This window comes from Drosophila grimshawi, unplaced genomic scaffold, assembly GCF_018153295.1.
Source record: "Drosophila grimshawi isolate 15287-2541.00 unplaced genomic scaffold, ASM1815329v1 contig_311, whole genome shotgun sequence".
In the NCBI taxonomy this organism is placed as follows: Eukaryota; Metazoa; Arthropoda; class Insecta; order Diptera; family Drosophilidae; genus Drosophila; species Drosophila grimshawi.
This window is the reverse complement of record NW_025063098.1, coordinates 30,075,268-30,102,811: the sequence shown is the minus strand read 5'-3', so window position 1 is coordinate 30,102,811 and position 27,544 is coordinate 30,075,268. Positions and strand designations below refer to the sequence as shown.

The 27,544-nt window shown below is 35.2% G+C and overlaps 7 protein-coding genes across 7 annotated transcripts; all 7 read right to left on the bottom strand.

The window, feature by feature from the left end:
- Nucleotides 1-750: 750 nt before the first annotated feature.
- LOC116806006 (phosphatidylinositol 3,4,5-trisphosphate 3-phosphatase cnrN) lies at nucleotides 751-1,329 on the bottom strand. The gene has a single exon (XM_032741654.1). The coding sequence runs from the start codon at nucleotides 1,327-1,329 to the stop codon at nucleotides 751-753; it is 579 nt and encodes a 192-aa protein (XP_032597545.1).
- Nucleotides 1,330-4,114: 2,785 nt separating this feature from the next.
- Nucleotides 4,115-4,878, bottom strand: LOC6569912 (sarcocystatin-A). Its single transcript, XM_001995847.2, has 3 exons — nucleotides 4,778-4,878; nucleotides 4,600-4,706; nucleotides 4,115-4,541 (listed from the first exon to the last, which is right to left on the bottom strand). The coding sequence occupies exons 1-3, from the start codon at nucleotides 4,838-4,840 to the stop codon at nucleotides 4,349-4,351; spliced, it is 363 nt and encodes a 120-aa protein (XP_001995883.1). The 5' UTR covers nucleotides 4,841-4,878; the 3' UTR covers nucleotides 4,115-4,348.
- A 2,610-nt stretch (nucleotides 4,879-7,488) lies between these two features.
- On the bottom strand, nucleotides 7,489-8,051 carry LOC6569913 (cystatin-like protein). The gene is made up of 2 exons (XM_001995848.2): nucleotides 7,847-8,051; nucleotides 7,489-7,783 (listed from the first exon to the last, which is right to left on the bottom strand). The coding sequence occupies exons 1-2, from the start codon at nucleotides 8,038-8,040 to the stop codon at nucleotides 7,579-7,581; spliced, it is 399 nt and encodes a 132-aa protein (XP_001995884.1). The 5' UTR covers nucleotides 8,041-8,051; the 3' UTR covers nucleotides 7,489-7,578.
- Nucleotides 8,052-10,073: 2,022 nt separating this feature from the next.
- Nucleotides 10,074-10,629, bottom strand: LOC6569666 (cystatin-like protein). The gene is made up of 2 exons (XM_001995849.3): nucleotides 10,430-10,629; nucleotides 10,074-10,365 (listed from the first exon to the last, which is right to left on the bottom strand). Exons 1-2 carry the CDS (start codon nucleotides 10,600-10,602, stop codon nucleotides 10,170-10,172), a joined length of 369 nt encoding a protein of 122 aa, XP_001995885.1. The 5' UTR covers nucleotides 10,603-10,629; the 3' UTR covers nucleotides 10,074-10,169.
- A 1,705-nt stretch (nucleotides 10,630-12,334) lies between these two features.
- Nucleotides 12,335-12,876, bottom strand: LOC116805997. The gene is made up of 2 exons (XM_032741619.1): nucleotides 12,618-12,876; nucleotides 12,335-12,553 (listed from the first exon to the last, which is right to left on the bottom strand). Exons 1-2 carry the CDS (start codon nucleotides 12,802-12,804, stop codon nucleotides 12,531-12,533), a joined length of 210 nt encoding a protein of 69 aa, XP_032597510.1. The 5' UTR covers nucleotides 12,805-12,876; the 3' UTR covers nucleotides 12,335-12,530.
- A 179-nt stretch (nucleotides 12,877-13,055) lies between these two features.
- Nucleotides 13,056-14,217, bottom strand: LOC6569667 (cystatin-like protein). The gene is made up of 2 exons (XM_001995850.3): nucleotides 13,909-14,217; nucleotides 13,056-13,344 (listed from the first exon to the last, which is right to left on the bottom strand). The coding sequence occupies exons 1-2, from the start codon at nucleotides 14,034-14,036 to the stop codon at nucleotides 13,149-13,151; spliced, it is 324 nt and encodes a 107-aa protein (XP_001995886.1). The 5' UTR covers nucleotides 14,037-14,217; the 3' UTR covers nucleotides 13,056-13,148.
- A 1,336-nt stretch (nucleotides 14,218-15,553) lies between these two features.
- Nucleotides 15,554-22,948, bottom strand: LOC6569668. The gene is made up of 6 exons (XM_001995851.3): nucleotides 22,760-22,948; nucleotides 21,646-22,021; nucleotides 20,393-21,230; nucleotides 19,595-20,064; nucleotides 18,278-18,992; nucleotides 15,554-17,790 (listed from the first exon to the last, which is right to left on the bottom strand). Exons 2-6 carry the CDS (start codon nucleotides 22,005-22,007, stop codon nucleotides 16,213-16,215), a joined length of 3,963 nt encoding a protein of 1,320 aa, XP_001995887.1. The 5' UTR covers nucleotides 22,008-22,021; nucleotides 22,760-22,948; the 3' UTR covers nucleotides 15,554-16,212.
- Nucleotides 22,949-27,544: the final 4,596 nt, after the last annotated feature.

Here is a 27,544-nt window from a genome sequence, read left to right as displayed (position 1 = left end):
ACCCAAAGTAGATCAAGATTATTTAAAATGTATTTTGAAAAGTTGAAATTTTGCCTTGTTGACTGAGCAATCTTTGCGTCAAGTTAAATAACAACCAATGCGAAACTGCCTATTGGAAACAGTTCTTCAGAACACCTATACAAATACAGCAATTAGCTTTTTTAAGATTAAAAAAAAATGCAAATAAATGATTTTTACTATTTTTTACTATAAAATGCCACACGATATCAGATAAGATTAGCATTTACAGTTTTGAGCAATGTACTTCTTATCAATAGAAAATAATGCGGATGCAGGGCAAACCTTTCTAATTTTTCGAAAATGTATTCTTATTTTTATAACTTATTCCTAAAGACGGAAATAACTTTCTAATTTTCAGTCCACTTTACCAAAACTCAATTTTTATATATTTTTATATGTGCATTAGGCTCAAATCCCATCTTAAGCTAATCACACAGACCGACATCTTGTGAGGCGAATAGGTATTGTTCAAAGATCTAAAACAGCATGTGATAAATAGGCAACATATGCATCACAATCAGCATCAGGCACAGCTCTTGGTTTGACATATTTTTCTACATTTTAGAAAAATTCAACATGAAATTAAGGAATGTAAGCCCTGGTTTTTAGAAAGCCAAGTTTAGAAATTTTCTTTCTAAATAAGGTGGCCAAAAATATGGCAAATTGCTACAGTGTATGGCAATTTTATTCGGAGTGTATTTATTGAGGTATATATAAGAATTTTATAATTTAACCGAAAAGCACATTGCGATTTATGTTCCTGCCGTTCCTTCCATTTCTGGCGTTCCTCCTGTTCCTGCCGTTTCTCATGCTTCTCAGGTTGATGACACTTACGCCGTTTTGCAAGTTTCCAACGTTTCTGCCGTTTCGCATGTTCCTAATATTCCTTCTGTTCCTGATATTCCTTCTGTTCCTGTTATTCCTTCTGTTTCTTGCACCTGTAAACGTATCCGTACCCGTACCCGTACTGGTACCCGTACCGACACCTGTGCCAGTAGAAGATGCGGCTCCGCCATTACCATTGACACGAATGCGACGCCTAGCGGTGTACCTCAAATTACTTATGCGTATAACGCGAACTCTGGAACGTTCCGTTGTCGTTGTCGTTGTGGTTGTCGTTGTCGTTGTCGTTGAGGTTGTGGAGACACAGTCCTCATGGTTAGCATTCACCGCTTCCGTACAGTTAGTGCAGTTGGTGAGGATGGTTGCGGAACAGGCCACAGCATCGGCGGTCCTCACATGGAGCAACGTGGCCAACAAGACGACACCACAGCTCACACTGATTGCGCTGTAAGCTCGGATTGCCATTATTTGTTTTGTATTTTTTCTTTATTATTATTATTTTTGGTTGTTTTCGCAGGAGATTGCTTGAGGTTTCTGATATCGTTTGGCCAAATAATTTGGCTTTTTATAGTGAAAAATAGCAAAAATCATTTATTTGCATTTTTTTTTTGTTAACCTTAAAAAAGCTAATTGCTATATTTGTACAGCTGTTCTGAAGAACTGTTTGCAATAAGCAGTTTCGCATTGGTTGCCCTTCAACTTGACGTGAAGTTTGCTCAGTCAAGAAGGCGAAATTTCAACTTTCAACATTCAGTTTTTATTTCCTATAAAATAAGTAGGCATGCTGTGAGAGAGAGAGCTCGACTACGATATAAATAATTCAAATATATTTTGCTAGTTTTATTGCCAAATTTCTATATTAAAAAGTTTTGCGCACCCAAATGCAAGCATGCATTCACTTTATCGTTTGTTCTATAACTTGGGTGCTTCTCAGCCGATATTGATGAAATTTGGGCAGTTTATCAATAATATGCAAATCCGTATTATGTATTCATTAGGAGCCACAATTATTTGCAATTTATATTATTATTAGACATATGTATTTTAAGATTTTCACATATACAAAAATTTTAGACAATTCTAAAAATTGCTTTTCGATCTCTAAATTAACAGTTAAACTCTAATTTAGCAGTTGAAAGATCAGATTTAATAAGTATTTTCCGAATGTCAGAAATGAGCTTTTCTAATAATCATGTTTACATTTCTGCTTTAAGAAAAACATTTCTTAATACGAGAAAGTATTTTTAAAATATATAAAAAGGGAAATCAGCTGCTTTTTTTAAATTCTTGATTTAATTTTAAGAGATTTTTTCTACGAACCCGGTTTTCATTTATACGTTTTTATTTTAAAAAAAGAAACAACACTACATATTGGGGATTTTCGATTTGGGACAAGCCTTTCTAATTTTTGAAACACATTTTCTTACTTTCATAAATTATTTCTAAAAACCAGAAAGACTTTTTTAAGTCGTTTTTCTACATTTCAGGGTGATTTTAATTATGAGGGTATATAAATCTAAAATACATTCAATTTTTATGTAGCGTGTGCATTAGGCTGAAATCCATTATAGACTAAGACAGAGCGACATCTAGCGGGGCGAATAGGCAAAGATCAACATCAAAATCAGCATCAGGCACAACTGTTAGTTGATATACAAACTATTTAGTTGCGCACATACAATTGGATTTTTACGAGAAATTCGATGTTTTTGTTGATATTTTAAATGGTCTCAATTAAAACTGAAAGTATTTGTAGTGCAACAAAATGATTTAGGAAATTAATATGCACAGAACTTGAACCGGAAACCGTAAAAAAGCTGGGAAACAGACCAGCATCTTTACCATAATTCTTACAATTTCTTATAACTAAAAATTCCTAAAATCATGCTGCCAAATAGTTGACTCGATGTGTTTTATGATTATATTTAGTTAATATAATTATTTTTCTTATTTATATATATATATATATTCATATATATATATATATTTATATATATATATATTTATATATATACATTTTCTTTTTTAATTTTCCGGTATTTGAAGTTCAAATATTTGGATATTGCTGACACTGAAACGAAGTTAATGTAAGCAAGTGTTGGTACAACTGATAACATATGAAACATTTTGAATAACACTTGTGTGTACTCAATTCTGTAACTGTAGCATATATGTCGAAATCCGAAATATGAAAAAATAAATACAATACTACAGATACCCAAAAAAAAATGGTAAGAAATCGCTATAAATAGACAGTGTCGAACAGTAGTTTAGCATTCGAAACCAAGTGGAATAATAATGAAGTCTCAAACGGTTCTCTTCGGTTTTGCCATATTGGCCATTTGCTGTATTAGACGCAGCGATGCAGCGTGTGCTGCTGCAGTTTGTACTCCTACGGAGTGCGAAGACGCAGCGAATGTTGCAGAACAAAGTTGCATTGATTTGACATCAACAACAACAACAACAACAACAACAACAACAACTGCAGCAACCCCACCCGCAGGCGGTGACCCACCTGCAGGCGGCGACCCACCCGCAGGCGGGGACCCACCCGCAGGCGGCGACCCACCCGCAGGCGGCCCACCCGCAGGCGGCCCACCCGCAGGCGGCCCACCCGGGGGCGGTAATGGTGCAGCCGCAAGACGGCGTCTCCGGCGTCGCATCCGACAATTGCGTCGCCGCCTCAACCGCTGCCGGAGGGATGCCAGACGCCAGAGAAACACACTGTTGAAAAAGATCAAGGGCCTGTCTTCTGGCGGCGGTGGTTTCCCAAGCAAGTTCTTCGGTTAAATAACCTTTTCCGAAATCGGCATACATAATGCCCACTTTTCTTTAGAAAATTCAATAAATGTTTATTATGCAAAATCATTTGAACTTTGTTTGTTACTTTCTTTTGCTCTTTCTTTTTTAACTATATGGATATATTGAAAAACAAGTTAATATACTTGAGGAAAAAATAAGAACACCATTGCGACATTTGATCTTAGGAATCAAAAAATCAAACCATTACATTTGCAACTTTCTCAAATTTTGATTTTTAATATATTATTATTAAATTAGCAGCTACTGAAATACCTTTCAATTTATAGATTTTGTTCAATTGAAGGGAAAGCGTTAAAAAGTAGCGAGAAAATAATAGCAGTAATAATTTTCATAATAAGATTTTCATAAGAAGTATCTTAATTGTTTTCTTTTTTTTTATTACATTTAAATACGTTTAAAATGGTAAATGAAACTATGCGTTTCTTCATTCTCATTTTGTTAATCTTTAATTATTCAAATTAAAGACACCTTTGATAACATTTCTTGTTATCTTCTTATTATTCAGAAAGCATATTTCCAAGAAATACGCTTATTCTTATTCTTATTCTTAATTTCATGGTACACTTTTCTAAAATGTATTGAATAATTATGATTATAATTGAATTAATTAGTAATCAAATAAATACAGACAAATTCTGGTTGAACGACAATTTGGCATTGCTTAGGAACTGTGCTGTTTCTCAATTTTACCGTCGGGACAATCAAAAGTGACTCGGGTGCCGTCTTCAAGCCAGGGCCGTGACAAAATCTCCACATTGCACACCTTCGAGTTGCTCTCATCGGCGAGTTCGGCCACATAAACATATTTACTGCCCGCAACAAGCTGATAGCTAGCCGAGATTATTTGAATCAGTCTACAAGAAAAACATATATTAAATGCTTTGAATTTTCATAATAACGATCAGAACTCACTGATAGTTTGGGCCATCGCCTTCAGCCAATTTAGCAAGAGATATGTTTAAGGTGTCCTCGGCCTTCTGCAGCTCATCGCCACTGAGTTCTTTTGGTCTCCCTCGAATCTGAGCAATTTAAGAAAATAATTGAATACAACTTCTACTTGTAGCCTGATCAATTCCAAATCGTTACTAACGCGAAGAGAGTCAACCGCTGTCATGGCCAGGCCCAGAATAAAAAGAAGCTTCAGTGAGAACATTCTGAGAAACTGTTTCCATACGATACAAAACACGAAATTAGACTGAATATTAAATAGCCATATTTAGCGGCTTTTATAGCCATAGATGCATCGTCAAGCGAAATATGCAGTTAACACTATGAATTAGCATACTAAACGAAGCCAAAGTGCGAGCAAAGGTGACAAACAACAAATACGAGTATTATCAGAGCTTGCAAAACAACAAATTGTTTTATACTTATACATACACTCAGAAAATGAAATGCCCCTGAAACTTAATAGATCACACTTAAATTCAAAATTACCTGAAGAGAAGAAACATTTTCTGGCTAAATTCTAATGATAACTTCTAAATATCCGGATGTTCTAAATATTTTAAAAAATGTTTTCCAATTTTAAGAAACAATAGTTATAATAAATAAAAAAATGTGTTAAAATTAGAAAGGGTCATCTTCTTTAAAAGTGTTTTCTACTAGAACGAAACAATTTAAGTAACAAAAAAGTTAGCTATGGAAAGAATTCAGTGCTGTGCAATTATAGAAACAAAAAAAGTTGATATTAAAAAATATACTTTTTGAGCAAAAAAAGCTGAGCTTCATTCGTCGATTTTCAAAATATTAAAGATATTTTTTCGAGTGTATGTGTGTGTAAAGTACCGACCATTATTTGCTAATCTGATATGAAACGTGTGTATTTAAAAATTAGTAAGCGAAAGTGTGCATATAATTTGTAGATATAAATTATAATTAATGTTATTATTGCAATTTTTAAATGATATTAAGTGCATGTTTGACGAACACTTTCGATTAGTACCGGTTGAGATAAAAAACAAAATACAATGTATTGATGCCTATTTAGGAAATAAGACAACTTAAATTTCTATACTCTGTTACCGAAAATATTCAGAGTATATGTCAGTCCGTTCATATAAGTGAAACCTTTAAATCTAGAAACTTGAAGCTTGGTATATTGATATTTGAAATCGATAAGCGCATAATCGAGTAGCGCTTTAGGGTATCGATACAAAGAATTGGTTTATCTGAAAGTGTATATTGATAAATCCGCATATCTACTATAAGTTTAGAGATAGAGTCACCAAACTTGGAGTGTAGATTACTGGATGAAAAATTTGACAGAACAAAAATGAATAAAAAAGTCATCTCGCCCACTAAGTAATTCGACACATCCAGATATCTCATACAATTTTAAAACTTAAGCCCACCCGGTTCTCTGGCACCTGTTATCAGCTATTATTATTTTTATATCAGTGAACAACATATTCAAAGATTATAAAGCATTACTGAAAAATAAAAAGTTGTGCTTGTTTTTCGAAATAATTTCTAAACATAAGAAAATATTTTTCTAAAAATTAGAAAGCATTATGCTGGCAATACCAAAATATTATGATTTTACTTATTTCACAGAAAACTAAAAATGTTTCTTATTTTTCCAAATAATTTCTAAATATAAGAAAATATTTTTTAAAATTAGACTGATTTTTATTTTTTTCGAAATAATTTCTATTATTAAGAAATGCATTTCTAAAAAGTAGAAATGCAAGCACAAATTTCTACAATCCAGTGCGAATATTTTTTCGAGTGCAGCATAATTGGCACAAATATACAGTTGTATTTAATAAATAAAAATCTCATAAGTGAGAGGTCGAGAGAGTGTTCAACCCAATAAACAAACAAAAATAATTGTTTAAAAAAATAATTTAGGCTAACATCAAAAAGGTTTCGTTATCAGCACCTAATTTTGGAATGTATTGAATGCTGGATTTAGAATTACCTTGAACTTTAAAAAATGTATATGCAAACATTAATTATCGCTTGCTTTTTTATTTGTTGATTTATGTTTGTTTTTTTTTAAGTTTTATTATAATTTTTGTATTTTTTATCAATTTTAAATGTACAAGAAATTTGTTTTATTGGGAAATAATGGCCATAAGTAGGGGGTGTATATACTAGCTTCTATTCAGTTACCCACAAAATTGACTTGTCTGAACAAATAAATCACTGAAAGCCAATTAAAAGGCTTAACTGCCTTACAATGGCAGGTCGCTTCCAGCAGTGATTGTGGAGCAGTTAAATTTATAGTGCTCACAATGGCGATTGCCGTGAATGTGTGTATGTGTGTGTGTGTGTGTGTGCGTGTGGGGCAAATGCGCTTTTTTTTGTCTGTTTCTCTATGTCATAAAAGAGATCGTGCTGCAAATAGAAAACAATTGAAATTTGCATTTTTAACACAATGAAAAAAAAACCCTTTAAAAAATAAATGAAAATCTTCTAGTCTACTTTTGGGTTAACAGATATTATTAACCACATATAAACATTTCTTAATTTTTCTAAATATAAATACATATATAATTTTATATACATATTTAAATCATTTTTTCCCCTTTTTTTCTTGTTATTAAATAAATAAATCAAAACGATCTTGATTTGAGATACGACTTGAAAAATTGTTGAATTTATTGAATAAATTCATTTGGACATCAAGATTTTATTAATCAATTATAGATATTACTTAATTTTTTAAAATTAAAATATAACATTTTATTTTTATACATATTTAAATAATTTTTTCATCTGTATTAAATATATTGTGATTTAGATCGGCATTAAATAAATAAATAAATCAAAAAAAAACTTGAAGTGAGACATGACTTGATTAATTATTGAATTTATTCAAAATATTATATTTTACTACAATTATTATACTATTTCCGATCTATGGACATATTATTATCAACTAGTTCACCAGGTGCGATCCAATTTGGCATCATCGCCCTCACAGGTAATTTGAATGTTGGTGGCGTTCTCTTTGAGCCATGGCTGGGACCAGATTTTAATAATGCATTGCTGATGGATGGTCTCCGTGTTCTCCTTGGTCAGTTCAGCAATGTAGGTGACAAGAGTGCCAGCGACTACCTGTGTTGTCACCTTTGTCACTTTGGATGCCCTATATAATATTTAATATAATATAATTTATATTTAATCAAGTGAAATTTGTTTTAAATCTCACCTGAAATTGGGTCCATCGCCGGCTGCCATTTCATAGAGAGTTGTGTGTAAATTATCAATGGCTTGCTCCAGTTCAACGCCACTCAATTCCCTATGGCCGCCAGGTGTAATCTTTGCAGGCTCTTCTTCACTGGCCACCAACACCACAGTGCAAACGATTGCGAACACTGCCAAATAATAGAATTTATTGCCCATCTTTTTTGCTCAAAACTTATCCATCAACTGAACAATCAAGCGCTGTAATTGCCCTTTTATGTTTGTCGCACTCCAAGAGTCTTTCTCTGAGAGCATTTTTCCGAGATATGCTCGATGTGAGGCCTTTGTTACTAATACTTTGACATCAAGTGGATTCAAACATATACACATATATACCCTTACTGTGGGTACATATATTTTGATATATATTGATAATTAAATAATTTTTTTTTATTTCAATAAATTTAAATATTAAAATCAAAAAAATTAATTTAGATACTCTCATTTAAAATTTATTATTATCATATACACCCTTTTCATAAATTTTGATATCAATTGATCATGACATGTTTTTTTTTTAACCGCATTTATTAATTTCATCATAGAATTTCAAATTTATTTACATTATTTTTATTTACATTTTGATATCAATATTTTCGTCTGTTCGCATTTCTTTCTTTCTTCTTGGAATATAGAAAATACCTGCGCCTGGTGAGAGTAATGAGATCAATATGAGAAACGGTTTTGAACTATAAGTTGTGTATTTTTATCCGATATGAATGAAAGTATTGCTGTTGATCAAAATATAATATTTTATTTTATATCAATTGGAAGGCTCCGACTTTAGAATTATTGCTTTTATTGCTATCGCAAATCGATATTCGCTAAACTGAGACAGTTATCGGTAAAATGAAGAAAGCAAATTCTGCGCGGGGTATTCGATAATTATTATTCTAAATTTAAAGTCCCTAGCGCTTATAGGGCCCTTAGACCGCTTGCCCATACAGACGGACAGACGGAAGTGGCTATATTCAATCTACCATTTACATTCTTTGACATAAAAATCGTTATACCCTTTTTACCCGTTCTTAATGAATTCAGTGTATTAAAATAGCCAAAGTATTTATTGCTACTTACCTATAAAAATAAACAAAAAACATAAACATAAATTTACATTTTTTAGCTATTAAGAAATATACAATAATCAAATACAAGATTGTTTGGGGAACCGAAAAAGCTTGAGTTATGATTGTTTATGACTGGGAAGCACACTCAGCTAATTCATTCCAATAAAATCATGTATATATAAAAATATATAAAATTTCGAGAAGTGCTGACTTATGTCAAACTTATCTGAACTCTGCAACTGCTGTGCAAATTACTTAATTTGAACTTTTAATATATTTTGTGATTTCTTGATATTTATTTACATTTAAATCAGATTATGAAACCTGAAATGGAATCGGAACATATATAAATTTGTCTATTGATTACCAAATTACAATTATTATTTCTAACTGCAATTTTACTGTATTTAATAATAATATTAATAAGTGATAACTCATTCCCAACATAAATTAGCATGTTAGTGGCAAACGAATGTCTGCAAAATGTATTAAAAAACTCATTTTTATGGCTGAACTATATTGATAAATTAAACAAATCTCAACGATATTATAGCCACTCTCTAATGAAGCTTTCCAAAATTTATTTAAACTAGCTGTAGATTCTCCTACGTAAAGCATAACAATTTTTCTTTTATTCGTTTACCTTGAGCTAATGACTTCATTTTTTTTTTTATTTATTTTATTTTTTTTTCGTGCTTGTTTTCATTATCACTACAATTACCAGAAACATTTCTGGTCTAGTTTTTTTTTGTCATTTTATACACCAAAAACTTACCATCACTCATTAATGTATTTGTATATATTTTTCTCTAAATGGGTATATAAGTTCGTAGCTTGAACAAAGGCGTCTAAGTAATAACAGTTCCTGTGATTGGGGCTTAAAAAAAATATTGTACTTAATTTCTGATTATTATATATATTTCAATTCCGATTCCTATAACCGGCTTTGAGCTGAAATCAATTATTTATCTAGCAGTTAAATTAACTATGAACTTAAGAGCTTTGCGCAGCTGTCTGACGTCAACTAATTAGGCAAAAAACTAAAAACGATATTTGTGAAATTGAGATATGCATACAAAATTAGTTAAGTCAACAACAACTATTAAGAGAGCATTAGAAATAATATTCATTTGTTATCTAAAGCAAAACTGGTATTCCCACTTAGAGCTTAGAGATTTTATTGCAAACGGGTAAGATTAAGAAATTGTACATAAATTGTGATTACCAGGTGGTGTCCACCTTGGTATCATCGCCCTCGCAGGTAATCTTCACATTGGTGCCGTCCTTCTCGAGCCACGGCTGGGTCCAGAGGGACACCGTGCACTGTTTGACGGCGTCATCTTTGGAGAGCTCAACGGTGTAGGTTACAAGTGAACCAGCCACAACTTGAGTTGTCACCTTCGTCACCTTGTTAGCTCTACAGAAAAATGATTATGTTTACTAATTATGCAAATTGGAAATGAAAATTTGTAAGGACTTACTTATAGCTGGGTCCATCACCGGTTGCCAATTTGGCCAGCGTTGTGTCTAACTCCGCAATGGCCTGCTGCAATTCCTCGCCGCTCAGCTCCCGATGGCCGCCAACAACATGATCAACTCCAGCTGCCGCCAAGCACACCAAAGCGAACAGTGTCAAATAGAAGAATTTATTCATTTTGTAGAATTCTCGTTTAGTCAAACGCTGACAAACAACTAAATTCTCTAGCGATGTGCGAGCTCTTTTATAGCCCCGCCAGCTGTTCGGAGAACGAAACTGATAGTAAAGTATATATATATATATACTTTACTATCTATATATATATACATGTAGCTGCATTGCTGTTGATTTGGGCAGTGACAACTGATTTCTACAGTTGCGCTACAAATAATAGCAACACTCTAACCCAAAAATATTTTCAGAGCCGTTCATTTTTTAAATTTGTAAGTTTGAAGAGGTGAAAGAAGAGTCTTAAAAAAAGTGAGGTAGAATAAAAACATAATTTATTCACCGTTTGCAACTTTTTTAAATTAAATTAAAATAAAAAAGAAAAAGAAAGAAGATTAAGAAACAAAAAAACATTACTCTAACAAGAAATGTTTTCAAAGGAGTGTTTTTTTTTTTAATTTGTAAGTTTCAGGATCGTTTTTAGAAGTGCAAGAAGACTCCCTTAAGAAAAATGAAAAAGAAAAAAATAAGCACAATTTCATTGACCATTTTCAATTTATTTAAATTTAATTAACATTAGTATTACAAATTCATTAATTAACTTTTATGAAAAAGAAGGAAATAACCGAAATAAAAAATAATAGCACCACTCTCACAAGAAGGAAGAAAGGCCAGTTTCAGAAAGTTCTCAATACGTTTTTAGAAGTGGAGAAAGACTCATTAAAAAAATATGAGAAAGATAAAAACATAATATTGTTCACCGTTTCCAACATATTAAATTTATTTAAAATTAAAATTAAAAGAAGGAAAAAATAAATACAGAAAATTAACGAAATAAAATAATAAGACAATTCTTCAAATTTGAACTTCTAATTTATTTTTTCACAACTGTTCATTTGCATGTGAGTGTGTATCTGTATTTGTATTTGTTCGGACTTTGTTTGTTTAAGAAGTGTTGTTGATTTGGACAGCATTGTCGTCGTCGTAGTCGTGGCAACTGATTTGTATGTTTGTGTACAAACTTTCCCAAATTCTGATAACGCATTGTCGAATTAGAATTACATCCGTTAATTTTCCATTGTAAACAAATAGAACATCCGAAACGAAGGCAACTTTTGCGGCAATCACTTTAATTATGCTAGGTCAAATAAAACTACATATTTTATTATTTTAATCATATCAACCCAGAGAGGGCAACTTACTTCGAGATAGCAGCATTTGTTTCGTAAACCCGAGCAAAGCGTTCATCAAAAAATCGTATCGCTTCCCGTCGTCTTTCCCCGCTCAACTCTTCCTCGTCTTCCGAGGAATGCAATGCAGCCCAGCAGCAGCAATAAGAATGATACCAAATATCTAAAATTATTCATTTTGTGACTGTGATTGGCTTTAGCCAAGCGGAGGAAGTCATTTTTATAGAAAATACCTCAATTTGTTAGTCGCTGCTAGATTAAATTAAACCAAAAAATAAATAAACAATACTACAAGAGATATAGATAAAGATATAGATATATATAACAATCTTTAATGTAGTTTAAACACGCATGGTCTGAAATTATATTTGTTTATTTACTTATTATATAATAATAATATTTAAAGAAAAAATGTTAGTTGCAAATTGTTACATATATATATTACATTTTATATATAATTTATATGTCTCTCTAACTACTTAGCTCTTTTTTCTCTCTGTTCCATCATTCATATATTTTAAAAAAATTTACTTTTTGTTTTTCTCTCTGCCTTCTCTGCTTTCTACATATATTCTATATATATTACATATACCTTCATTCCTTCATTCTCGCATTGCAATTGAAAATCGATGCCACCGGAACTGAGCCAAGTCTGATGCCAAATTCTCGCATTGCACAGTTTACTGACATTGTTTTCAGTCAACTCCAATTGGTAACTCATTTTTTTGGCCGACACCATTTGGGCCATTACCACTGAGATGTTAACGAGTCTTAAATTGACCAAAATATTTATTAAAAAAACAAGCAAATATTAAGTTAACAATCTCTACTTACAGTTGGTAGCAAAAGCTGAACTGTTGGCCAATTTAGCAAGTGTGGCATCCAAAAATTCAAGAGCTGTTGCCCGCTCCTCGCCAGTCAGCTCCTCTAATTTCATTATGGGGTAACTATCTGGTGGTGTAAATGCCACACAACTTGGTGCAATCAGAGTCAAAAGATACAATAAACGAACGTAGTACATTATTCTTGCTAAACTGATTTGGTTGGCCAACAGATGTGACTATTTATAGACGAGAGTACACTTGGAAAAAAATTACCCTCAAAACTAAAAAGTGTTTTTTTGCTTTTTAATTATTTCTAAATATTATTAAATAAATTTCTAAAGACTCACAATAACAGTGTGTTTTATTATTCAGAAATGAATACATGAAAATAGAAGACAAGAAGAGCGCTGATTTTTAGAAATGTACTTTCTGAATAATAATAGTTTTCTTGAGTGTAGAACGCTTTATTATTAATTGAACAAAAAATGAAGTTATTAAATGCTAATGTGCTGTCAACACGCGGAGAGTGGATTATATTTGTTTAGAATGTTCTTTCAATCACGTTGTTATCGCCCTCGCATTGGATTGTTATGCTAATGCCATTTTCCTTCAGCCAGGGCCGGGACCAGATCTTTACAGAACTATCCTTGACTGCTTGTCCCTGCGACAATTGCACCTTGTAGCGATAGAGTTGGCCAGCAACCACCTGTGCAGTAGCCGATTGGACTTTAACAACGCTGCGGACAGAAAAAGAAAAAAAAAAAAAAAATATATATATATATATATATATATATATATATATATATATATATATATATATATATATATATATATATATATATGTATATATATATATATATATTGCTTTATTACTTTTTTTATTAAAACAAAATTTAACGCAAAAAAAGGGCTATTTTCTAGTGGGATCGGCTTAAATCAGCGGGTGTCAAAACATTTTCTTGTCAGTTCAGTTGGGCCTATTTTTATTACTATATCAAATTAAAAACTCACTGAAAACTTGTTTCATTTTTATTACTATATTAGCTAAAAACAAAGGCAAAACACCGAATAGTGTGTACATTTTTTATTACTATTTTAACTATCAAATTAAAAACTCAGCTGAATTATGTGTCTATTTTTTATGACTAAATTAAATATCAAATTTAAAAATCAAATGAAGACAAAACTCACTGAAAACTGTGTCCATTTGTATTACTATATTAAATAAAAACAAAAACGCAACACACTGAATACTGTGTATATTTTTATGTGCTAAATTAAATATCAAATTAAAAACTCACCGAAAACTGGGTCCATCACCAGTGGCCAAAGTTTCCAGTGTTGTTTCCAACAGTTCCAAGGCCTGCTGGAAAGCGTCGCCGGTCAGCTGCGAAATGCCGCCGCAAACAACTTCGTTCTGATCCGCCATAATAATATTCTAATCAAATTTACCTCAAAATAACAAATAAACAAAACTGATTTCACTAGCGCAGTGCGAGCGAGACGTAAAATAAGAATTTTAATATCACTTTGCTTGGGTCACTCGACGTTGAGGGATCAACTGGAACTGGAATTGGCATTGGAACTGGAAGCTTGTAATATCGTCTGTCTCCCCATTGTGAGATCACTTTGTGTGCGACAAAAACAAAGGAATTGAGCACAAGTATATATTTAGCTTTGTTCTCACTGAGAGCATGCGTGTAGCTATATTTATATGTATATATATCTATATCTACATAAACTTTCCATATGCAAGCTTTTATATATGACTCACAAGCAATGCTATTGTTGATATAAATCAAAATAAACAGTGACAACTGGCAGATGATGGCAACAACTAACGATAACGATAACGATTGCAGTAGATAATTTCAAGATCGTTTGCTGTTAGATAATTATTATTTATAGTGTTGGAATAATAAGTAAAAAAAATCATGAATTTATTTACTTCAGCGCACATCAAATTATTTTTTGTATCATCCATTTTTAGTGTGAATCAAAATTTCACATTTTTATAATTTATTTTTAATATAATTTTGGTATGGAGTAAAAAGTACTTCCAATAGCAAAAACCTTTCCACTTTCCCCTTCTGATAGCAGCGTTCCAGCAGCTGTGCGCAATCTGAAAAATTTGGAATTTCAAACTCAGCGCATTTAATGATAAAAAAATCATTATGATATTATTTAGTTCAGCATATCAAATTCTCTTAGTTTATTTTGTTTATCATTCATTTTTAGAATTGTTTTTAGAACGAAGTGACAGAGCAGTTCCCACTTTCCACATTCCACTGCTCTGCTATATATTCCAGCAGCTGGAAATTTTGAAAGCGCACATTTAACTGAGATGTCAAAGAATTTAAATTTCCAACTCTTCGCATTTAATGATATAAAAAATATATATTTTTAGTTTATTTGGGTTAGCGCATATGAAATTCTCTTCTGTTTTCATTTATTTTTAGTATGGAGTCACGAAGCACTTCCAATAAAGAATCCATTTCTAGCTGTACGCAATCTGAAAAATTGGAAAAGCCCATTTGCCAAAGAATTTCAAGTTGCAACTCTTCACATTTAATGAAAAAGAAAAATCATTTTGAATTTATTTAGTTCAGCATATCAAATTCTTCAAAAGGAAAAACAAAATTGAGGTACAAATTTAAAAAGCCTTACAGCTAAGCTCTGCCCCTCTCGCTCTCTCCCTCTCTCTATTTCTGCATCTCTCTATATATATATATTCAATTTAAATAACGCATTAATCAACGATCTTTCGATGTTATTTCTATATTAGCATATGTATTAGGTGTATATACTATATAGATATTTTACTTGTCCCGCAACAGCTATTTCAATTTGTAATTGAAATTCGTGTTAGGTAAATATTTCAAAAAATACATTTACCCCAAACGGCGAGCAACTTAAGCCAAAACTTATACAAGTAGTATTTATAACTGTTTTTTTTTATCAATAATTTTTATAGCATAGTTTTTAGTATGGAAAGGTATTTGTTACTGTGCTTTGTGACCAGTTCCAATAATAAATTTCTACTTTCCTCTGCATTGCTAGATGTATACCTGGAAAACTGGAAGCACACAACTCACACTTATAGCAAAAGTACTTCCAATCAGAAATTCCCACTTTCCGCTTTCCACTGATCCACTAGATATCTACATGTATATGTTCCAGCAGCTGTAAGTTCATCTCGCTCCATTTCCAATAGCTATCTCTCACTTTCCACTGATTTAACTATATGCAAAAGCACTTCCAATAACAAATGACCCTTTCCAGTTCCAGGAGCTTTCCCCTTTCGACTGTTTCTTTTCGACGTGCGATCTGGAAAATTGGAAGAGCACTTCAATAACAAATAACCCTTTCCATTTTCCATTTCCCCGCCTCTACTAGATGTATGTAGTCTGGAAAATTGGAAGCGCACATTTCTCGCACAGATTTAAAAAATACTTCCAATCACATCTCCCTTTCCACTTTCCAGTTCACTTCTACATGTGTATATTCATTCATTCCAGCAGCTGGAAGGGCACATTTCACGCGAGCGAGTTCCTCTCGCTCCATTTCCAAGAAATGAATCATTTTCCACTTTTCAGTCTCCACATCTAGATGTGTATGTGCATGTGTTCCAGCAGCTGTGAGCGATCTGGAAAATTGGACGAGCACATTTCGCACTCAAAGCAGCGCGTTCTTCGCTCCGTTTTGCTAGCTGCTGCCGCCGCCGCCTTCGCAGCTGCATCGGCTGCATCCGCTGCCGAGACGACCTCGGAAATGGAAAAGAAACCGGAAGTGACATCCGAGGAGCCATTGGAACTGGCTGCCACGCCCACATTATAGGAGTCGACGCCATAGCTGAGATAAGACGATGATGAGTTGGCTTTGCTGCTATTGGATGTGGATTTCTTGGCACGCTGCTTGCTGGCATTGCGCTTGGCAGCCGCTCGCGTGCTGGCGGCGCCACTGGAACTGAAACTGGAAGTGGCAGTGGAAATGGAACTGGAACCATTGGCAGTCAGCTGTCGCAGATGGCGGGAAGTGCGTGCCGCCGTTGAGCAGGCGGCAGAGGAGGATGTGGGCAGTGTGGCTGGCTGCTGGCTCTCGACCATTTCGCGTAGATCCGGTGACGTTGGCTCGATCTTGATGAGATGATGTTCCTCCTCCTCGCCGGGCAGAAATTGTGGCGTCGTCGACGATTCGCTGGTGAAGCGCAGCCGTCGATCGTTTCGCTCATGTTTGGGGGGACTACGCAATATCTCCTCGAGATCTTGGACAATGCTCGGATTATATTTCTCATAGGTCTTCTCGCGCAACAGGCCCGCATCGATGAGCAGATGGCTGTCATCGAAGAGCAGTTGAACTCGTTGGTGTTGCTGTTGCTGCTGCTGTTGCTGATGATGCTGTTGATGTTCCTGCTCCTGTTTGATGTGCAACGGACTGGAGCTGATCTGATTGGGTGGCTGTGTGGCCGGTGAGATGATCTCGTAGTCATCCACAATGCGCGATTTAATGAGGCTTGCTCCTCCTCCTCCTGGCTGCTGATGCTGCTGCTGATGCTGTTGCTGCTGCTGCTCATTTATGCTGGTGCGTGTGACATAACTCCTTGTGCGGGATTTTCTTGGCGGTGTCTGCTGCGACTTGGCTGTGTGTATCATGCGGGGACGTGGAGCAGCAACAGTTTCTACTACTCCTGCTGTTCCTCCTGCTGCTCCTCCCCCAGATTTGCCTGCCCTTCTTTTGCTGGTGCGACTGCCTGTTTTGAGTTTTTGCTCCTTAATCTCCGCCTGCTGCAACTTGGTCGTGGCAACACCAGCATCAACGGGCTGCAACGTTTGATCATTGACCACGACCAGCGAGTCCATTTGAAAGAAACTCTTGTAGGCCTCATCGCTGTTCCCATTGCTCGCCTGCTGCATGAATTTCTCATCCCACAATCTTTGCTCATCGCCGGTTTTATTTGGCGCTTTGCGTTTGCGTTTCGCTTTTTTGGTGGCTGGTGGTGGTGGCTCTGCGGCTGTCTCCTGCAACAGTTCATCCACATTCTCTACATCCAGATCGCAGTAGTCCAAGTCGCTGCCATAATCCTCCTCCTCGCCTTCACCACCGCCAGCCTTGTGCTCTGCGCGCATGTGTGCAATCTCATGCGGCTGCAGTTTCCGGCGACGTTTATATTTACGTGGACCGGTCTGTAACAAAAAAAGAGGCATACTTTAAATACGGTTTAGGTTTGTGCCTCAAAATTAGTTGATGGACTCAAGTCAAAGATTTAAGTTTACATCTTGAATATTAATTAAAATTTTGTTAGTCATAATACACTGTCAGCAAAGATGGGCAAGTTGCAAAACACTAAATTATAAATAGAAGAAATAGAAGTAGCACAATTACTGCATTATAATTTAAGCATAAGATCCGACATGGGTTATGGATAGTTCGAACTACAAGTTTGAAGAGAAAGAGCTGGACAATTTGGTGTACTCCAAATTGGAACTGATTTTGTCTGATTAACTCAAAAGAAATAATTTCATAATTTATTAGTTGTTCTACGAGCCGTAAATGAAATTAAAAACTTTTTTTTTCGTCAGAGAATTTCTTAGTTTTTCCTCTGCGTCTCTATGACTAGGACTGGGTTGTATTACCTCCATACACCCCATCTATAAGTAAAGATCTACTCACAATTGGCTGTCGCTGTTTGGCTGTGTTTGTATCACTGTGCTGGATGAGATGCTGGATGAGGTCATTCGATGAGCTCAAATCTGCGGAGCAGACCGTGCAGTGATACGTGCCACGTGCCGCATCCAGACCGGAATGATGCGACCGGATGTGTTCCCGCAACACGACACGCTGATTAAAGGCACGCGGACAGACGGAGCAGGCATAGGGCTTCTCGCCCGTGTGGATGCGTTCGTGTTTGCGGAGAGTGCCACCATCAGCGAAGGCCTTCCAGCAGTAGCGACAACCGTAGGGCCTTTCACCCGTATGGATGCGCACATGAATCTGTTGCGAGCTGCGCGACCCAAAAGTCTTGCCACACTCGTGGCAGGGGAACAGTTTGCCCGGCGACGTTGTGCTGTGGGAATGCCGATGATTGGACAAGGTGCGTCCATCTGGGAACTCCTCGTGGCACACTTCGCACACGACGGACTTGTCGCGATGCGATGCCATGTGTCGTTTCAGGCGCGCCTTGTTGTGGAAATTCTTGCCACACTTGGAACACGAGTGGCACTTCTCCCGTGAATGATCCCAAGCATGTTTGATCAGCGCCTTCCGATCTCGACACTCCTTGCCACACAACACACACGAATTGGGCTTCAGCTCATGCGGATGCCGCGTATTCAGGTGCCGCTTTATGGCCTGCTCCTCGTAGAAACTGACACCGCACAGGACACATCTGCAAGTGTTAACAATTAGTCAGCAGTTAAAAATAAAAAAATCAAATAATAATAGCGAAGATTAGGTGGCAAATTTTAGAAATTCGCCAAGGAATTTTCACCTTGTTATTATTATTATTGGATGCCTGCAAAGCGACCTATCTATTGTCCCCCCTACTGAGCCTATAGCTCCTCCATCAACCCCAGATCCTGTACGAATGCAAGAACATTTGTTGGGTTGAGGGCTTATGTCTTTGGTGCTCATAGCATGCATCCCTAGGATACTGCATCTTTTCCTAGTTAAGTCGATACACTCTGCAAGGATGTGCATTGAGGATTCTACCTCGCTTTCACAAAACCTGCATTCTTTCCCATGGTTATTACTTGCTTAAATCGTTTATGATTATGATAGCCAGCCAAAAGACATTTGGCTTGTCGGAGTCCTGGTGTCTCTGCCCAGCTCCGTTGTCGCCTCTGTCTTTCTTCGTTGAAAGCTGGTGACTGATTACCAACATTTTTTGGGAGTCATTTCGGATCTTAAAACAAATTCGACTTATATGGACTATAACAAATATATCTATATATATATATCAAAGTTTCTGATCGATTGAGAGACACTCACTTGAATGGCGGGAAGCGTTTGTGGATTTCGGTATGGGCGAGCAGTTTGAGTACGCTGAGAAATGATTTGCCGCAGGTGTGGCAACAATGTGGCGCATCTTTGGCATCATCAGCATCGGCATCACTTGGAGCTGCAGCGGCATCCGTTGCTGTTGCAGTTGCCACACTGTTGTTGTTGTTGTTGTTACCAGCTGTTGTTGCAGGCAGATGCTTACTGTGCTGCTGTTTGCTGTGGCGCCGCAACAAATCCTGTCGGTGAAAGGAGATGCCACATTCACCGCAGTAGAAATTACCGTAAAGCTGGTCCGCCTCCGATTCGCTCGCCGTATCCTCCTCGCCCGCCGATGCCGGATCATATTCCGAGTTGCTCTCCTCGAACTGATGCGTCTTCTGATGCTCCTGCAGACTGTAGTTGTCCCAGAACATCTCCTGGCACTGATTGCATTCAAACGGCGAATCCACGCGATGATTCTGCAAAGGATTTAAATGATATTAAAGTTATGCTTAGATATAAATTAATGTAATTTTTAGATGTAGATTCATCTAATCTAATGTCTAGATACATTACACTACTTTAACCCATTACTGCACTTAGCTACAAAATGGCACCGAATTTGAGTAAATCACCAAGGAGAACTCAACTTATTATTCTAATAATATAATAAATTCTAAGAACAAGAAAAATGTTATCTTCAACTTCGAAATTATTTTCAATAACAAGAAAAATGTTTTCCTATTTTAATTTATATTTTTTTGCAGATTATAGCTATTGCTAATTGAGATTCCTCCCAGGGCATACCTTGATGTGGGAGACGAGCGCCTTCTCGCGGGCAAAGGCCAATCCGCACTGCTGACAGACGAAGGGTTTGCTCTCGTCGAGCACGGGAAAGCGCAGCGTTGCCTGCCCCTGCCCCTGCCCCTGTGCTCCATCATTAGCAGCAGTTGCAACATCATTGTTGGATGTTGATTGGAGTTGGTTGTTGTTGGTGGCAAGTGATTGATCGCAATTCGCCTCGCAATGCATGTATTGAGGCAACTCCGTCTCCGTCTCCGCCTCCGGTTTATCGGAGCCAATCACAATATATTGCGAACTCTCCTCCTTGAGCTTTAAGCGACTGGTGCGTCCCCGGGCAGCGGTTGGTGGTGCCACCAATTGTTGCAAGAGCTGCTGATGCTGTTCCAACTGCTGCTGGTGCTGCTGCTCCTCCTCGATCTGCTCCAGCTGATCCTCTACCTGCTGCTGCTCCTGTTCCTGATCCTGATACAGCGGCCATTCCTGCTCATAGAAATTATCCTCAATTTGTCGCTGCTGCTGTTGTTGTAGCTGCTGTTGTGGCTCAAATTTGATGGCTGCCGCAGCTGCCTCTTCATCGGCGGCCACCTGGGCCTCCGCATGCGCCTTGAAGTGACTGATGAGCTCCGCGCGACGCGAGAAACGCGCCCCGCAGAGCTTGCAGAGATGGGGACGATCATTCTGATGCGCCAGCATATGATTGTTGAGGCTGGCCTTCTTCCGAAACCGTCGACTGCAAAAGTCACAGGGATAGGGACGCATCGCCATATACTCATTCTGTTGCATGTCCAATAGCTCCTGCGAGCTGCCGTTGCCAGCGATTTGCTCAGCGGCAATTTCCACTCTGCAAAATAAAATATGCAATTTATAATTCGAGTGTTTTAATTTAAGTTTATATTTTTTGATTAACTTTAAATGTATTTCTTTGTTTCTAATTAAAGTTATACGTTTTTTTTTTAATTTAAATTCCTTTTGTATACACTGTTTTTTTTATTCAATATATTTCAATTTATTTATTTTTTTCGCAGCAACTACACTTTTAAAAAGTTGTCTAAATTTTAGTAAATCGTCTTAGTTTTGGCGCAAGGCTTCCTATTTTATTATTCGGAAAGTAAATTTCTAAAATTTGAGAGTTTACTCGAGCGTTCAAATTTAAGTTTATTTCTTTTACTTATTAAATTTTAATCTAATCTTTTTATCAGTCACTACTCGACTGATTAAATTTAAATTTATTTCTTTTTTTACTTCCCCTCACTTACCTCTCTGCACCCTGATGCTGTACCCAATCATCCGTGATGATCTCCTCGGTGACGACTTGGGCATCATCTTCAAAGGACTCGGCGTACTCGACACCGGTATTTCCATCGCTCTCCGTGATTAGCACTGTGCTGCTGCCGCCATTTGCCTCATTGGCGGCGATGATTTCGCTCAGTTGGCCGTCGCGTGCCATAAAGATGAGATTCTCGGCTGCCATATGATCGAGATCGTCATCGTTGGAAATGCTTCCATTGGCGTCAGCGTTGACCAAATATGCTGCTGTCATCTCTGATTCGCTGTCGTCGACGACGGCGCTGCTTTCCTGCTGTATCCACTGGATGCCGCCATAGTTCGGATTGTTCATAACTCAACACTAACCTGGAAGTGTTGTTATTGCAATTATTGGAATTACTAATAATAATAATAATAATTAGCGCAGTGCAACAATTGGCTTGGAAGGCACATGTGCTCTGTGCTTAAAATTGTCAGCGGGAGAGGAAGAGATAGAGCGAAAGAGACGAGAGCGAAGCGCAGCGTTGCCAGACAGTCGACACAATAATCAACAACAACAGATATTTACATTTCTCAATCAAAAACTAATTTCTCAGCGTATAAGTACAAAATGTAATTACAAAAAATTATTAACAACGCATTTGGCTACTCTTTCTATCAAACAGTTCACTTTTAATTAATTTTATTTTACAATCACTTTGCACTTTCAATTGACCTGGCAACGCTGGGCACGCTTCCAGCTAGCACACACATTATCCGTCTTTCTCTCGCGCACGTGTCGCGCGCACAACGTTTGCACTTGTCAAATGTTAAAATGACCAAAATATTATTACCCTAAAACAATAAGTCTCTGTTTTATTTATTTTCCAGACTGTTGTTGCACATAACCTCAAGTTCAAAATAATAAACAAATCGCAAGCCGGCTGTTAAAGATTTATTTTCCAAATATAAATTTATATGCAATGGGTGGCACGTTTAGGCAATAGATGGCGCTGGCGTGGCACTCACGATTACATCACGCCCAAAAATTCTCATTTCATATATAATTTAATTTGTTTTTAATTTAACAGCACATAGCACTCGCACCGGCCATTAAATAATTACCTTCTTGCTACTTTCAACTTTACACAGTTGTCATTATTTTAAACGCAAACCGGCCGTCTTTTGGTTTTTATTTTTTATTGCAGCAAATTGTTTTCCATACGTTGTCAAAGAAATTCCGTAGCAAAAATCATTCGCTTTTTTCTCTCTTTTTTCCTTTTCTTTTCCTTGTCACAGCTGTTGCTGCGCCTTCAGTGCGTCAATGTTGTGTGTCGTGTGAGATATGTTAACACTCACACACACACACACAGCGCTCATAATTTCTCTCGACTGTTAAATAACAGCGTGCAAAAAGCCTGTCACTGGAATACATTTAATATAAAATAAACTAACTTTTTAATGTGGCTAGTGAAAATGACTTTAATTTTAGTTTTATAAAACAAAAGATTGAAATAAATCTAATAATAAAAAGCAACAATAAATTGAATTCTACAGTCGTTTACAGGTATTTTATCGTTGCCTTACACAAAATCACATATTTATGAAGGCATATTAAAAGTAAAGTAACTGTGACATCTTCAAAACTCAAAGCAGTGCTGCAAAGGAATTGTGTACAAATTACAGTGTTGATCAACGCAATGCAAACTTCAAACTTGACCGTTAAGCTTTTTTTTTGTTATTATCAGTGTTATTGATATTATTTTAATGAATATTATGATTATCATCATTATTATTATTTTTGTTATTATTATAATTATATTATTACAAGCCAAAGAGGAAATTTTTTGCTGAAAATTGTTTTTTTTTTTTTTAATAAGTTTTTGTCTTCCTTACACGCTTCCAATCCGATCTCTTTCCATTGCCATGGAAGTCCTGGAGCAGGTAATATATGTAGAAGATAATACAAAAAACTACTTACAGGCAAAAGAAAACAATTATGTAATTTTTTATTTTATTACATTTAATAATACCTGGCAGTAAATCATGATTTTCCAACTATTCCAGCAACGTTTTAAGTGCGTCTGGCAATACGCTCAATTTCCGATTTCTACTCCACAACAATAACAACAGCACGATTCTCTTTCGCGCTGTGTGCTTCTCTTTCGCTCTTCAAGCGAAGAAGAAGAGAAACAAACAACGAAAATACAAAGCGCGCCAAACTTTCTGTTGTTGCCTTTGCTCTGCTTTTATTTTTTTTTATTATTTTTTTGTTGCTGTTGCTTTTTGTGTTTGTGTTTTGTGTTGGGGGCTTTGGGGCATCGTCAGCCGAGCGACTATTTAATTTTCGTTTTGCCGTGGAACTGTTTGGCGGCCCGCAAGTGATGAGCGCGTTTCTCAATATTTTTTTTGTTTTGTTTTCTTTTTTGAAAAATTTCGAATAATCGCTTCGTGATACCAATTTTTTTTTACACGTCTTTCCAACACAAACACACATACACATGTATGTTAACAGCTGCTGCGCCATCTATCGTTGACATTGGCAACTAGCGTTTCAACAGTAAGTACTAAAATTATATAAACAAATATGCACAACAACAACAACAATAAAAATATGTATAGAAATAAAAATAAATATAAGAAAAAAATAACCGCCATCCTTTGACAGTTGGCGACGACATAAAATGTCAAACTGTCGATCAGCGATCAAGGCGAAAAATGCAAGAAGCGTGTCTGAAATGCAAAAGAGGGCGCTCTTCTCAGTGTGTGTTTGTGTGTGTGTGCAGTCATTTATGTAATGCTTCCCTCACACACACACACATACAGCTGTGGTCAAAATAGTAATAGTGTTGTGGTGTACGTTTAAAAAATACTTTAAATATAGTTAAAATATTATGAAAATAAATATATAACAAATAAATGCATACGAGCATATACTTCACTAAGATTGAAAGTCGGTCAATGATAATAGTAATACAATAGTAGTAAAGACTTCTTAAGAGAGGATAGCTATAAAATTATGAACGAAAAAATTAAAGTCTTTAAATTTATCACAAATCAGCCTGTCCAAATAATTGTGAATATTTTGAAATTGTTCAAATATAGTTAAAAAGTTATGAACATTTTTTTCCATAATCACTTGAATTATTTTTTTGAGCTTAAACTTGTTGTATTGTTGGGTTTGTTAGTATGGATTATGTTCTTCGACTTCTAGATACTTCTTTAAAATCTTTGGGACGGCGGCCGATAGTTTGAACACTCGATGTAAAGGTTTTCTTGAGAATAGTATAGTATTATTGTATTTTAATCAAAAACTCTTAAAAAAAACTCGATCAGTTAAAAATATTTTGAATGTTTTCGCCCAAACTTTGTTAGAATATCGAAGATTAAAATAGTCCAAGAAATTGAAAGAATTATGATATATTTATGCTATAGAATTTAAATTGATGCTCAGAATTTAAAAAATTAAATGAGCTATGAAAGTATAGAGTATTTGCATTGCATGAAGTAGCGCTACTAATATTTTGACCGCAACTGTTTTTACTGCTCCCACACACACGCACACACACACACGCACTTGCATATTTACTCCTTCGGCGCTTTTAATCTTGTTGCTGATCTTTTCTCGGATTTCGCTACGCGTTTTGCATGCCTTCCAGTGAGAGTCCAGTGTGCTCTTCTCGGCTGGAATGCGTTTAATTTCGTATTTGGAATTTTTGTATTTACTTTTTATTATTTGTTTCTCGAGCGTCGTTCGCTTGTTTTTACAACGCAAAAACACTTGTTGTCTTGGAAATCAAACTAAGCGCAAACTTTAATTAATATTCCATTCGCGATCTCTTTCCCTCTCTATCTTTTCAACGCACACGCTCGCCAGCACACTGTGAACAATGTTGTTATTTGTTTTGTATTTTTGTATTCCTCTTGTTTTTTTTTTGGGCTGCTGGAATTTGGCGCTTGCTCAACACTTTTTTCCCCAATGAGCCATGCTTCTCTCTCGTTCGCACTCACTCTCTATATTTATAGAGTTGCACTTTGTTAGTGTTGTGAAAGTTGATTAGATAAGTACTCAATTATAAAGAAATGTAATAAAGTAATTGCTGAAATTAAAAAATAAAAATTGAAATGAAATGATCATTATCATTCTTAATTATAAGGAAATATAATTAAGTAATTGCTGAAACTCAAAATATGAATCAAGAATAGACATATTACAAATTATATACAAAAAGAAACTATAATTAAATTTTTGACTTGATTTTAATTTTTTAGAACGAATTAAATTTATTTATATATTCTTGCAGACGTTTTTTAAGACGTTGTAGAAATTTGGTAATTGTTTTTTGAGCTCGACGACGTGTTGAAACCTTTTCCGTTGTTGTTTCATGTGCAGAACTTTTGGCTGTTGTTGTTGTTATTGTTGCTGGTGTTGTTGTTGCAATGCATTCGACGTGTGTGGGATTGAGCAGGCAGTTGATACAGTTAGGATCCGATGGGGCCACATCACAAGTAACGGCAGCAACATCTTCCAGTTGCGAATACAAAATGGCGGCCAACAAGACCAGAATTTTGGCACATCTCATTTTGAGACTTTGCAATTAAGAACTAACTTCATTTAGCCGAAAATCGTTGGTCTTTATTTAACGCATTTCAAATTTTGGCGTATGACAACAACTAAGCAAACTTTATTCAGGTGTTAATTAGCCTCCATAATAGAAACTTGCGTTGAACTTTATATACTGAGAGACAGAAAGTGGAATTCATTAATATGATTTATCTAAATAGTTATTATATAAATAGTTTGAAAAATTCTGAAAAGACAAATTACATATTAACTACTTTAGCTAATAAAAAGAAGAGCATGACTTAATATCAATAATATACGCTTAATTCAAAAAAGAATACACAACTTAATGTTTAAAATATACGCTGGATTTAAGATGTTGAACATCCTTAAAAATTAATATTTATTAACACATTTTTAAAGCACGTCTCAATATTAAGATTATATTAATTATGCTCTGTAAAGAAGTTAAACATTTTAAAATAATAGTTAACATTTAAAAAGTTGGTAAACGCAGAAAGTCCAAACATATTTAATATTCTTCCAACGAGTTAAGAATCATTACCAAATATTAAGAATGTTTACTTGATTTAAGACAATTCTACTCTGTAAAGAAGTTGAATATAAAAAAAAAAAATATTTATATTAAATCGTTGGAGAAAAACCGAAAATTCGCATATATATATATATATATATATATATATATATATATATATATATATATATATATATATATATATATATATATATAATATTCTACAGAAGAAGAAAAATAAACTTAATATAAAAAATATTTATTCAAGTGCACATTTTGTCTGCATAGTTCTTGTTTTATTTAAAAACTTTGAATATTTTGGCATTTTTCCATAATCCATTTAATGTTATCCAACTGACTTTCTTAAAAAAAGTAGCCGATTTTTGTCTCGCACTTGAATAAACTTTATTCAAGTGTTCGATAACGGGAATTACGCAAAGCCTTAAAGATAAAGGTGTACGAATAGAATAAAGAAAAAAGAAAAAACCCAACATACTTTGGATACCAATGCTATGAAAATAAATAACTTGATATCGTTAAGGCATGTAGAAATACCACAAGAAATACATTAGCGGTACACTTAAAAAAAAATAAACTGAATTGAAGAAGATTGCGCAAAATTTTAAATTGCGCTAAAAAACTACACCAAATTTGAGCTAATAAATTTTTAAATATAGGAAAACAAATTTGTCATAATTAGAGAGGCTTTTTTAGTCTATAGAAATGTTTTTTATTAACAAGAAATAAATTTCTAAAAACTAGAAAACTAATGATATAAAAACAAATTGCATGACATATTTAAGGCATGCGG